Here is a 13,008-nt window from a genome sequence, read left to right as displayed (position 1 = left end):
AAGTTCTAAAGTCTTAATAGCATGCTCTTTATCTTCAAGCAGTTCTAAGGTAACGTGCATTGTCTGTATTATGGATTTCTGAGTTTTTCTTCTGTTATCACCACCAGTCCCCCACCTTGCCACTGGAATCTTCGTACAATTGCTTGGCTTGCAGAAGAGACACAAAGGAAAGAGACACAAAGTTGCTTTTCTCCTTTTTGAGATGTAACATAGTTTTTGAAGTATTGGATAGAAAAGGCATACCTTTACTTTGACCATTTCTGCTTAGTTATAGAATTCATTTCATTACCCACTCTGTTGTCTAGTACTCAGCCCAGGGAAGTGCTGAATAATTTGTTCAAAGAATGAATGAATGACTATTCTTCTACAAATTACGGTCATGATCCATTTCATTCTAAACATCTTAAATCATATTTCTTTTGAGAATTTAGGGGAATTTTCTTTGTAAGTATCTGGAAAAAGATGAACTGCTATCTTCTAGGCAGGCTGAGAGCTCTTATATCAGTTTATTGAATACAATAAGGCAGCCTTGGGCTTTACAGTGTTGCACTGGATTGTGGGAAATAGTTTGGTACATTCTACTAATGTTTATTTCCAAGTGTTACAGCTAACCTCTCTGTCAATTTGCCTCACACCACCAATTTCCCTTCTCATCCATATGATTTTATATGTATAAATTAACTCTTTTACCAACATGGAGAGCACCTGAACAAAATGAGGTATTAACAACAAAATTGATTATTTCTAAAGTGAGGTGGTGCCCTAGCTTTAAATTTTTATTAATTTTTTTGGCCACACCACAGGGCATGTGGGATCTTAGTTCCCCGACCAGGGATCAAACCCGTGCCCCCTGCATTGGGAGCGCAGAGTCTTAACCACTGGACCGCCAGGGAAGTCCCACTGTTTTTTAAATTTTTATTTATTTATTTTTTCATAAGCATTCATTAAGAGACATTATTCTCTGCATATACTTTCAAAATCATTTTGTGGGGTTGGGAGATGAGGTGCGGCTTCTTTTTGAAAACATAAAAATCCGTAAAGGGTCAGGTGTAACCTCTTGTCAAACTTGAAAGTAAAATATATTCATATCTTAGGGGTGTAACTGTGCCATGTCTGAGAGACTGGCCCTCATGAATCAAAGGACTGAAAAATTGGGGAAGGCGATGTGGTAGCAACTAAAAATCATGGGACTTAACAGCAAACTTCATCATGCTGTGGCTTCCCTTGATTGCTTTATGATGAATGACTTACGGATGACACTGGCCTGTGGTGATATAGTGACATGCAATATAAACACCGTGCAGCAATAATTCTGCTGAGATTTACTGGTAGTCAATAAGCCAGTTCAAATTACCAAAATAAGGAAAACATCCCCATTACAATAATTAATGGTACTAAAACTGTATGTTGATTGCTTCATAAAAGACACCCATATATAATATGAAAATATGATTCTTAAAATATCAATAGATTCACTCATCTGCCCAAATGTCTCTAACTCCTTTGAATGTAATGGGTTCATTTAAAGTTTGGTTGTTTTTTAATAGTAACTTCTGTTTCCCTGAAAATCATTCCCTTTCTTAACATCACAAATAAACCCAAGAAGGGAAATAGATAAAGTGTGCATTTTAACCTATATGCAACATTTTGAAATGAATAAAAAGCTCTCAGTTGTCTCTTTTCAGTGATGTGTCCTATTTTTAACTAAACGGCACTTCTGTAAGTATGACAAAAGTCTCTCGTACTCGGAGGTTACACTAAAAAGTGGGGCACACATGAATTTTTAGTTTTCTTAAAAACACAGTGGTTTGAACAAAATCTCAGGCCAAAGTGGCAAAGATAGTTTGTAAATGTTGATGATAGAAATATAAGAACCACCACCAAAATATAGCACAGTGAAATGCCTAGACAGATTTTCTGTTTAGTTCAGAATCTAGCTAGATTGGAAGTGAATGACTGTGAGATCCACTCATAAAGTCTTCATCTTTGTATCTAGTGCTGATGCTCCTGGAAGACAAGGATTATTTAAATCTGAGTCCCTTGATAGATTATCTTTGTGTTTGAAAACCACTGTTCGAACAATAAGCAGGTTGTTAGATAAGAATGATCTAAGAATGAATTTATAGTAGCAATCTTGGTTGTAAAGTATTGTCTCTTGGAAGCAATGATAAATTTACATGTTTCATAAAACCTAAAAAAAAAAGACAAAACTAAATTCTTATGGTAGATGTACAAAGATAAAGCTTACTTTTCTATGCCATATAGCCTAAATGTAACTGCAATTTATGAAGTCAGGCAGATTCCAGTTTTTACTGAAATTTTGTCATAAAACATAAATCATAGTTACTATTAAAATCAAGAAGGTACATTTATATTTGACAAAAGTTTCCAATGAAAATTTGTTGTACTTTCTTTGACCACTCAAAGAAATACATTGCCCCTTCTACATTAATTCTATTCTGTAGCGTGTTTTAGAACTTGTTTATCCTCCTCTCTCTCTCTTTCTCATTGAACCAAGCCCTAGACATTTTGTAGCAGAAATGAACATCTACGAGTGTTGAAACATTGCAAGTTCGTAACACACTACATACAAATATACTTTTTTTTTCCTTTAAAGAGAGTACAGAAATACATAATATGAGACTCACCTGACAGTTCACATCCAAGAAGCTCCATTCTCAAAGTGCAGTGTCTTCGACAAACTTGGGGATAGAGTCTCACATACTGAGCTTTTATGGGGGGCGTGAAAGAGTTAGCATAGGGTGTGTTGTTATCAACATTTCCACGGAACACCTATGAAAAGAGATAACATAGAGTTTAAAATTATTAATTGCAACAGCTTTTTTAAAAAAACTATTTTCATATATTGACCCTATATCCTACATACACAATGTAATCTCTCAAAGATTGGATTAAATAATCTAGGGGTCTGGAGCAGTTAGAAAGCACCTTGCCAAGAGAAGTGAATATAAATATAATTTTCTGTAAATTCAATATTTAATAGCTTTCTACAACCTTAGTATTTTATTTTTCTTCTATTGATATAAATAAAATATAATGCTTTTTTCCCTAAAAAAAGACAACAGACCTATAGACAGAATCCTCATTAAAGCTGTAAATCACTGTGACCTATGGCTTAATCTATACCCTACTATGATGGTCGTTTCAATTTAAGGCCAGTCCTTAAATAAGTCCTTAATCTTTCAACTTAATCTGGGACAGGGGTCTGTCTGCTCATTTTGCTACTTAGTAATTATAGTTTTTTTGTTTCATTTTGTTTTTAGGAACCAGTCTTCACTATTGCTTCCTGATCACTCAGTTTCTCTAATACTGTGATCAGATTTATGACATTTTAGGGTCTGATTCCTCAAGATTACTTCCTTATCAGTCTGTCCCAGATAAGAGACTCCTAATTCTTCATATATATCTCCAGTGAAAAGCTAATTTCTCTCTAAAAATTAAGTGATAAAATGTGTTATTTTTAATTCCTTTAAATCTCACTCTCATTTTACCCTCTACATAACCTGGTAATCAGAAAACCTATTTAAATTCATTTAAGAAGGTAACTTAAATCGTTCATAAATATGAGAGTCTAGTCTAATGACTCAGTTTTAAATTGAATGAGCTGCAGTGCTGATTTTTTTAAATTAAAAATTGGGAGTAAAACTAATTAAAAAATTAGAAATATCATATGAAAAGGCAAAGGAGACATAGAATATTATATCCATTTCTTCTAAAATATTTTATCCTGCTAAATAACAAAATTTTCTTCCAATATGAAGTATATAAAGATATTTATGTTTTCTATAACTTGGTGTTTTTCTTTAAAAATTATATTTTTTCTTTAAAAATAATAGTTTTGATCTGTATTTATTTAAGGAGAGTGCTAATCTGTCAAAACAATAAAATGAAATATTGAAAGCTGACTGTTGTTAAAACTTAATTTCATACACAGGACTATGCTAACCTTGTGATAAAGTGTTTATAGGACCACCTTAAAATCTGAGAAAGATTTAAAAGGTAGCTACTGTACATTGATAATTTGGGATAACACCGTACCCTCTCCACACCACTGGTCCAATTAAAAGAATCAAATTTATTTTCAACAGCATAAGACTTCTGTTGAATATTCAGTAATCATTTGGTAATCCACGATCATTTATGGGAGCTTACTTTCAAATTAATAATGTCATGTAAGTCTTACCATATCCTCATTGGTGCCTTTCACTGTGTACATTGCCCAAGTCTTTCCATCATTACTATAGGCAATTTTGTAGGATTTTGTATACTCTGGGCTTCCAATCCTCTTGGCTCCTTGAGTAATCACACCAGTAACTCTCATTTTTCTTTGTAAATTTATCTGAGGAGACAAGGCATAATCAACTATAATTTCATTGCTTTCAGGATAATGATGCTGATAATATCAAATTTGAAAATGGAACATTTTTATTTAATAGTAAAGATTTTAAATAATACAAAACAAGCATATATCAAGCTTAGCTTCAAAATGTCTTTCTCTGATGGTATACTTTTTTTTTTAAGTAAAGCAATATGTATGAACAAGATTTGAAAAGGGCAATGTGTCCCCAAAATATAAGTACTGAAAGCATTTGGTTGATTATGATATGTAAGTATGAGTTAGCAAAGTAAAAAATGAGAATGTTGTCTTCTCAAAATAACCTCAATGACATTACTATGAAACTAATGTCAATATAACTGTTAATGTGTCTCAACTGCTTTAGCCTTCAAGAAATTTCCATTAAAATAAAACATGCAAACCTCTTCGAGAACTTTGAGTATTAGAATAAGAAAAGATAAAGACAACAATGATGGCAAAAAACAAGTACAAAAGTATCTTCAGTTTCTCAGTCTTTATACTGTAGAAAGGTACTGTTTCAATGTTCTTGACAAATCGCTATAAAGCTCTCCTCTCCACCAATTACAAATCAGAATAATTTAAATCTGTTATACTATAATATTGTTAATAATTCAGAGACCATTTCCTGAGAAAACCAGAAAATCTTCAGATTCATGTAAGTGATAAGGACTTTCCACTCTCTGACGGGACTATAAGAGTTAACATTTGAAATGGCAGAGGATGTGCATGAAGAAACCAGCGCCTCTAGAATTTTCGTTTTTATATGATTAAAAACAGGTCATACATTTAAAAAGTCAAAAATTGGAACTATGAAAGCAATCATTAAAGAGTTCCCACCCCAGACAAACACTGTGACTCATTAAAAGACCTACAATGTTTTATTTCCCTGGATTTATAGATTTTAAATGTGTTACTGTGTTAAGGGCAATCCTGAATCCTGCATGTAGCCAGTGCCCTTTCAAGCTTCTGAAAGGTTGCTAACATGGCATGGTCCACCTTCCTCTCTATTCTGAGTTTCCCTAAGTCTCATCTTCCCTCTCTGATGGTTCTTCCCCAACTAGTGCTCATAAAACGAGTCTCTGTCTTACTCATGTATAAAGAAAATCTGGAATTTGGATGAGTTAAAGAACTGGGGTGAATGGTCCCCAGCCTCTGACTGGCGAGCATATGCCCATGTTTCACTCTTATAAAGCAAACCTATAAACAACATTTTTGTTTTTAAATTCTGGGCCTGTGGTTCCTTTTTTCTTCAACAGTGTGAAGTGAGTTGACTCATATATCTGATTTTGCTTTTCTCATTTTAATACTTAAACATCAAAATTACTGACATGAATACATTTGATGTCTCATTCTTGTTTGGAGGTACAAATAAAAGAATACTCCCCATGAAGGTAAATTTTACTTATTACTCTTTTATCTCAACTAGTTCTCTAAGGGTGATTTTGTAATTTTAACCGTGAGATTTGGTAAAGGTAACCTCCGAAAGAGACTTTATCTCTATGTTAGGTAAATGAGCACATTGCTATGAAAGAGTCATATTCTTCCACTATCGTAGGTATAGCATTCTTTTTTCAAATGGAGACGCTTCATAGTCTAAATCTTTCTAATATATATAACATAAACAGTGGACACTATAAATCATGTTTCCTCCCATTTTGGAAGCCAAATTCCACACTTGATACTGCTGAACATTCCTTTTTCATTATCTTTTATCTTGTAGATGGCCAAATTATCCCTGCTAGAATTTTAGCTGATGAGCTGTACACTAATTTTCTGAAGCTTAAATCATGTAACAATCAAAAAATGAAAATCTGAGTACATGTTTCTCTCTAAGTCATATCAGAAATGATGTTTTAAAAGATTCCCGTTTGCTCTAATATTTACAAGCTCTGAATATATATCTCAAGGAGCTGGAATTCCAGAGAGTAAATAGCACCCAACTTGGGTGGGAATCTACTTTTAGTAGGTATTTGTAATTAAATATCAGTACTGTTTTCATCAAATAAAAAATAACAACCAAAAAGTGACTCATAGAATACTGGTTCAGGGATTATTAGCAATTACTAGGTTTTAGGCTTTTGAGTTCTCCTGTATCTAGCATTATTGGAGTGTGGAATCTGAAATCTACCAGTGAACTTCTCATATTCGTTATGTTAAAATCCATTGGTTTATCTTGCACTTTGAATGGGTCTTTTACCCATGCACGGTTTTGTAAAATCACACATTGGTCATTTGGAAAATATAGACTCACGGAACTATGTGGACTCTCTAAAAGATTACACATTATACATATAATATCAAAAAGTCACATTCATTAATATCACCACCAATTTCATTAAAAAATCTTAAAACACTGGAAGCTCTCAAGCTCACACTGGCAGCTACATTTTTTCCAAAATTCTAATTTTCCCTTGAAATTTCAAGTTATATCTAGCAACAAATACTGTCAGTTGTTTTCCTTCATGTGGCAGGACTACTTTGTTCATTTTCAAGAAAATATCTGCCAAATATCCAGGTATGAATAGTCATGGTTTGTCAGTTGTTCTCTGAAGTAAACATAATGTTCAGATAAGGAGGGGGTAGTTCAGCCTGCGAATCACACAATCTCCCAAGTGCTTTTCCTCGAGATCATCCTCATAGTTCAGTACTCCGCAGAAGTGCTTTATGTGTGATTCCCATGTCATCACGCAGAATATTAAAGACATGGCTAACATCGGCATTTAATAAAATTAATGATCGTTACTGTTTCATCAAGGACATTCTTAAGTGAGCTGGAGTTTTCTTTTGTTTTTTGGCCTCCAGCGTCTGCATAATGGGGGTGAATACAAAGACTACTAGTACAGTTTGATGCTACTGTCTTGATTTGTGCTAAGGCTCCAGCAATTTTACTCACCATTGTTCTGTGGCAACAGTACAATTGTCAACACAGTGAAGATGGCAAAGAAAATCTTATAATTATTATGGAAATAGTGTTGACCTGTGGACTTCCTGGATGGGACTATGGGGGTCCCTGCCTCCACAAGACATATGGGTACTTCAAGTTCAGTTGAGAACTACTGATGTGAAATATACAAGGGGTTATTACAAACACACACACACACACACACACACACACACACACACACTCCAAAGAGATGTAAAAAACAACAGAAAACGGAGCAAAGCATATTAAAGGGCAATTCAGAGAAAAGGAAATGCCGAGAGTTAAATTTTCACTATTAATTAAATAAATGCAAATTAAATAAAAAGAGCAATTTATAGTGAACAACGTATAGCCAGAAATGATGAGATAATATCAAGTATTGCTGAAGTATTCCTCTGCTGAGGGCGGGAGTTGTTATTAAAATTAACCTATTCCTGGGTACTCTTCCCCCCACCCTGCAAATTTCTGCATAGGTGCTCAATGAGAAATGCACACACATATTTATTGTAGAATTTTTTATGTTAGCAAAGAAGAGCAGCTTAAGTGACTATCCCTAGAGGAATAGAGATTTAAAATATAAAATATATTTTAAATATATTTTAAATATATGTGCACATGTGCACATGCATGTGTCTGTGTGTGCTTTTGCACACATACACAAAAGCATACTTTCTGAGAGTCAGAAGCATACTTTCTGAGAGTCAGAAGTGATGAACTGGATTCATACATAGCCATCTAAAAACATAAGAATGTGGAAAAAAACAGAATGAAATATACACAACACCACTTATGTAAATTGAAAAACAAACACATATACAACATAACATCATGCACTTTCCCATAATTCATGTGTCTAAATCAACCTAGGAAAGGTGAAATGAAAGATTACACATCAACTCTTCTAGGCTGAGTTTCTATAAGAGAAGAGGAATGAGACAGAAGGTGGGGAATGAGTAACAGTGCCAGGAAATAAGGAGGTTCATCCTCAAATCAGTACTGGCAAAAGATATTCAAAGTGGGGGAAGGGATCATTGGTTCCTCTCATTTCCTCCTCTGTTCTCAAGGAAAGGACTTAAGTATGGCCATCTGATGTAAGAGTACCATTACATACAAAAGTATTTTCTGAGACTCATTCCCCAGTATAAAATATAGTGCCATAAGCATTTCAAGCATACTTATTGTAAAACATACTTAAAAGTATTTACAGTTGTACTTTAGGCAAAAGCTAGTATTAAATAAGCAATTAGCTTTAAAAGTAGCTTTATGAATAGCTAATTGTTTTTCTCTATCTCAACCTGGAAGTTGTGATCCATCTAAGTAAGGCATTCCAGTGTGGGTCTGACTGGTAGCTGGTATCACTACATAAAAACAATAGGAACATAAAATGTAAACAAATACAGCTTGCCAAAAGGAACTACTTTCTTATTTTATTAAACTGAAAGAAAAGCTTTCAGTTTTTTAAATGTTGTAATAGTTGGGAAGTGGAAGAGGAAGAATTCCTTTTTGAAGAAAAGGAAACGTTTGCCAATTGAAGATTGGTAAAAGATAAACTGAAGCATATTAAAAATTTTAAGAGTTTATTTGATCAAAAAGTGATTGGACTGGGGTAGCACCAAACAAGAAGTGGTTAAGAGTGTTCCACAAACAGGAGCTTGGGGGAGACTTACAGAGAAGAGAGGGGAGCAAAGCAAAGAAATTATCTGATTAGCTATAGCTTAAGGAGTTGCATCATTTGGGAAAGCCTAGTTGGCTGTGTGTGATTGGTTGTCCTTAGGTTTCCAGTTCTTAACCTTGAGAAATTTACAGGCTTAGGTCTGTGCTTGCCTATGTAGGCTGCTAAGGCATTAAAGTCAACTCAGTCTAAAACATATAAACAGCGCATACAACTCAATATCAAAAACACCAAACAACCCAATCAAAAAATGGGCAGAAAACCTGAATACACAGAAGATATGCAAATGGCTAACAGGCACATGGAAAGATGCTCAACAGCACTAATTATTAGAGAAATGCAAATCAAAACAACAATGAGATATCATCTCGTACCTGTCAGAATGGCTATCATCAAAATGTCTACAGATAACAAATGCTGCCAAGGATTTGGATAAAAGAGAACCCTTTTGATGGGAATGTAAATTGGTGCAGCCACCATGGAAAACAGTATGGAGGTTCCTCAAAAAACTAAAAATAGAGCCAGCAATTCTACTCTTGGGTGCATATCTGGAAAAAATGAAAACACTAGTTTGAAAAGATCCATGCACCCCAATGTTTATAGCAGCACTTTTTATAATAGCCAAGATATGAAAGTAACCCAGTGTCCATCAACAAACAAAGAAGATGTGATATATACATATATGAATATTACTCAGCCATAAAAAGAATGAAATTCCGCCATTTGCAGTAACATGGACAGACGTAAAGAATGTTATGCTTGATGAACTAAGTCAGACAGAGAAAGACAAATACTGTATGTTTTAACTTATATGTGGAATCTAAAAAATAAAACAAATAAACATATATAGCAAAAGAGAAACAGACTCACAGATACAGAAAACAAACTAGTGGTTACCGGTGGGGAGAGAGAAGGAAGGGGGGACATGTTAGAGGTATGGGAATAAGAGATACAAACTATTATGTGTAAAATAGATAAGCTACAAGGATCTACTGTATAACACAGGGAATTATAGCCATTATTTTGTAATAACTTTTAATGGAGTATAAACTGTAAAAATACTGAATCACTATTCTGTATACCTGAAACTAATGTAATATTGTAAACCAACTATACTTCAATAAAAAAGGCAAATCAGACTAATGGTCTCCTTGTTTAATTAATTTAATAAGATCAATCAATAAGAGAAATAAATGCCTGATTCATAACTTATTATTAGAAAAATCATATTAAAATCAAACACTTAGTGGTTGTTTACTTCATGATTATTGGGGCACACAATCAGTAGTCTGTGAGTTGCTATGGAAAAAATGCAGATTTGAAGATTAGACAGCATATTACATTAAAGTACTATGTAAATAAATAGTACTTAAATAATGATACCCTATAACAATCATTATGCATACCAGTGTTTTAATAATTTGCACAAAATTTATGTAAATTGACCACTAAGTGCTGGTGAAGAGAGATTTTTTTTTTTTTTTTTTTTTTTTGCGGTACGCGGGCCTCTCTCCCATTGCGGAGCACAGGCTCCGGACAGGCAGGCTCAGCAACCATGGCTCACGGGCCCAGCCGCTCCGTGGCATGTGGGATCTTCCTGGACCGGGGCACGAACCCGTGTCCCCTGCATCGGCAGGCGGACTCTCAACCACTGCGCCACCAGGGAAGCCCCGAAGAGAGATTTTTAAATTACTAATTTTTCTTTTCCTAATGATGAGGGTTATGGATTATCATATAAATATTAAAACTATCAAGATTAAGTAATGAAAGAACCTATGAGACAGAATGATGTTGATATATGTCCATCATTAGAATTGTTAAAACATAACTTGAGGAATTTGCTGTAACTGTGTATTAGCTATGAACACAATCATGCTTAAACTAAATGAAAAGCACATTTCTTAAGGAAACAATGGCCAAACTACAACCATCTTTTATGAGTATTTCACTCGAGTATCAGAATTGTCCTTATGCTGAATTAGAAACATTATTTTTTGTGTGGTTATTATAAAGGACATGTGTAATTAGAGAGAATTAGAGCACCCTTGAAATGGTAAATCATCATTATTCATGACACTTTCATCTTAATAGAGATTTTATTTTATGTACTAACATTCTACCTCTGGTGGAGTGGAGATGCAAAAAGACATGCATTCAATTAGCTCCAGGTCTGGAAGTATGAAAAAAAAATGTATATATATACACACACACATATGTATACATGTATATGTATATTTGAAAATTCCAGATAACCATTTTATACTGATGGAATTTAAACTTTTAAATTTGTAAATGAGATTTTTTTTTTCTCCACAATATTTTTCATAATCCACCTCATTTAAGTATGCTTTCACAGGTCACAGTAAGGACAATCCCTCCAGGAGGGCTGTCAGTTGGGAGCTGGCAATACAAATAAGCTTCAGGCAAAAAGAACAGGCAACCATCTCTTTTGAGTGATATGAGAAATAACTTGAGCCTCTGAGGCAGTTCTAGATATTTGGATTGTTCAGATGTCACTTAAGGGGTTAAAAAGAAACAGGAACACTATTACCAAAAGTTTCTAGTTAAAAATTACAGGGAATTAGACTCCCCTGTAATTCACATGATCTTATTAACATAAAGTATTTTTATCGATTGCATCTTTAACATCTTCTGTGGAGACCTGGGTGGTGGGAAGCATCATGAACGCGTCTAAGGAGGAAGACCTCTGGGGTGTGTCAGGATGAAAGGAGTAACTCAGACCAACAGTGCATAGGTTCATGGTTTTGATATGACTGGCCTAGTTATAACAGAATTTCCCTTAAACAACCTCCGTATCACCAATGACCTGATTCACTAACACTTCATCCCCACTGTTAAAAACATGCACTGCTCTGCACATCCTGGCACTTTGGCTGGTCTCTGCCAGGCCTATTCTCCTTGTTGCCAGCTGAAACGCACACTAACCGTGAGTCAGCTGTGTTGGATCCTCAATCTGTTTTTTTTCAAGTTGTGCTTGTTATTTTAATTATGTAATTTGATTAAACATAATTGCTAAATGTGACTGGGAAAGGAGAGGGGTTTTTTTGCCTATGAAATAGCTTTGAAAAACCTCGAAAAGGCAAATTACTGAAAACAATTGATATTATTGGGGAAGTAATTAATACCTAGGGTTCTATGCTTGAATAACTTTGCCAGTATGTTTAAGCAACAAATAAAATAAAAACTGAAATCAATAACGCTTCATGGGTGTGATTCATCTAGGAAACATGAAAAAGAATTTAAATGCTTTTTTCTTTTAATCAGTTTTTATTAACTAATCAATACTTAGTTCTGAAGCTCCAGATAAGAGGGCTCCTAAATTGCCCTCCACTGTTCTGAATGCTGGTCAGCCTTTGACATGTGTTCAATTAACCCAACTGTCTTCTTTGAAAAAAAGATGGGACAAGAACACAAGCAAGTAAGCATAAAAACTATAATCTCTTTATGACTCTTTGCACCTGGGAAAATTTCCAGTCAAAGTGAAACACCTCATTCACTACATAGTATGCAACAGAAGGAATTCACACACCATCATGGGTGTAACCTGTTAGTTGTTCCACGAGTCCTGGCATAACAGCTTCCTCTGAATTTCCCCCTATTTCTGAAGAGCCTTCAGTATATTGCACTCTTCTCCCCCTTCTTGTTACTTGCTGTGGCTAGAGTTTCTTCATATCCTCCAGTATTTATATTCAGGAATGAACTGAACTGTGGCTATTTTGCTTAAAGACTTCAATCTGTATATTAAGTTTCATGTAATAGTATATATTAAGGTAGTGGTAGTCCAGAACCCTCATAAATAAAGTTTCATGGTCTGAGGTATGGATTTTAATTCTTGTGCTCTGAAATTTAGATTTTTCTTGTCTTTTTCCTGGTTACTTTATATGGCTAGGGCAAGAATTAAAGGAGTCATTGTCTGTAAAAAACCTGGTAATTTGAATAGATTCAGTAAAAAGATGGAAGGAAGGAAGGAGGGAAAGATGGAAGGAAGGAAGGAGAAAAACAGAAACCTCAAAG

At 34.5% G+C, this 13,008-nt stretch overlaps 1 protein-coding gene across 2 annotated transcripts in view; it reads right to left on the bottom strand.

The window, feature by feature from the left end:
- The window catches only part of EDIL3 (EGF like and discoidin domains 3), a 429,857-nt gene that overhangs the window by 125,279 nt on the left and 291,570 nt on the right, over positions 1–13,008 (bottom strand). For both annotated transcript variants that reach the window (XM_027100685.1, XM_027100686.1), the window contains 2 exons: positions 4,205–4,360; positions 2,649–2,793 (listed from right to left, as the gene is read on the bottom strand). In XM_027100685.1, coding sequence (XP_026956486.1) covers positions 2,649–2,793; positions 4,205–4,360 — 301 coding nt within the window. The remainder of the gene's footprint in view (positions 1–2,648; positions 2,794–4,204; positions 4,361–13,008) is intronic.

Source organism: Aethalodelphis obliquidens, unplaced genomic scaffold, assembly GCF_003676395.1.
Source record: "Aethalodelphis obliquidens isolate GAN/ISIS:26980383/991018 unplaced genomic scaffold, ASM367639v1 scaffold4, whole genome shotgun sequence".
Taxonomy (NCBI): domain Eukaryota; kingdom Metazoa; phylum Chordata; class Mammalia; order Artiodactyla; family Delphinidae; genus Aethalodelphis; species Aethalodelphis obliquidens.
This window is presented reverse-complemented; position numbering and strand designations above follow the sequence as displayed.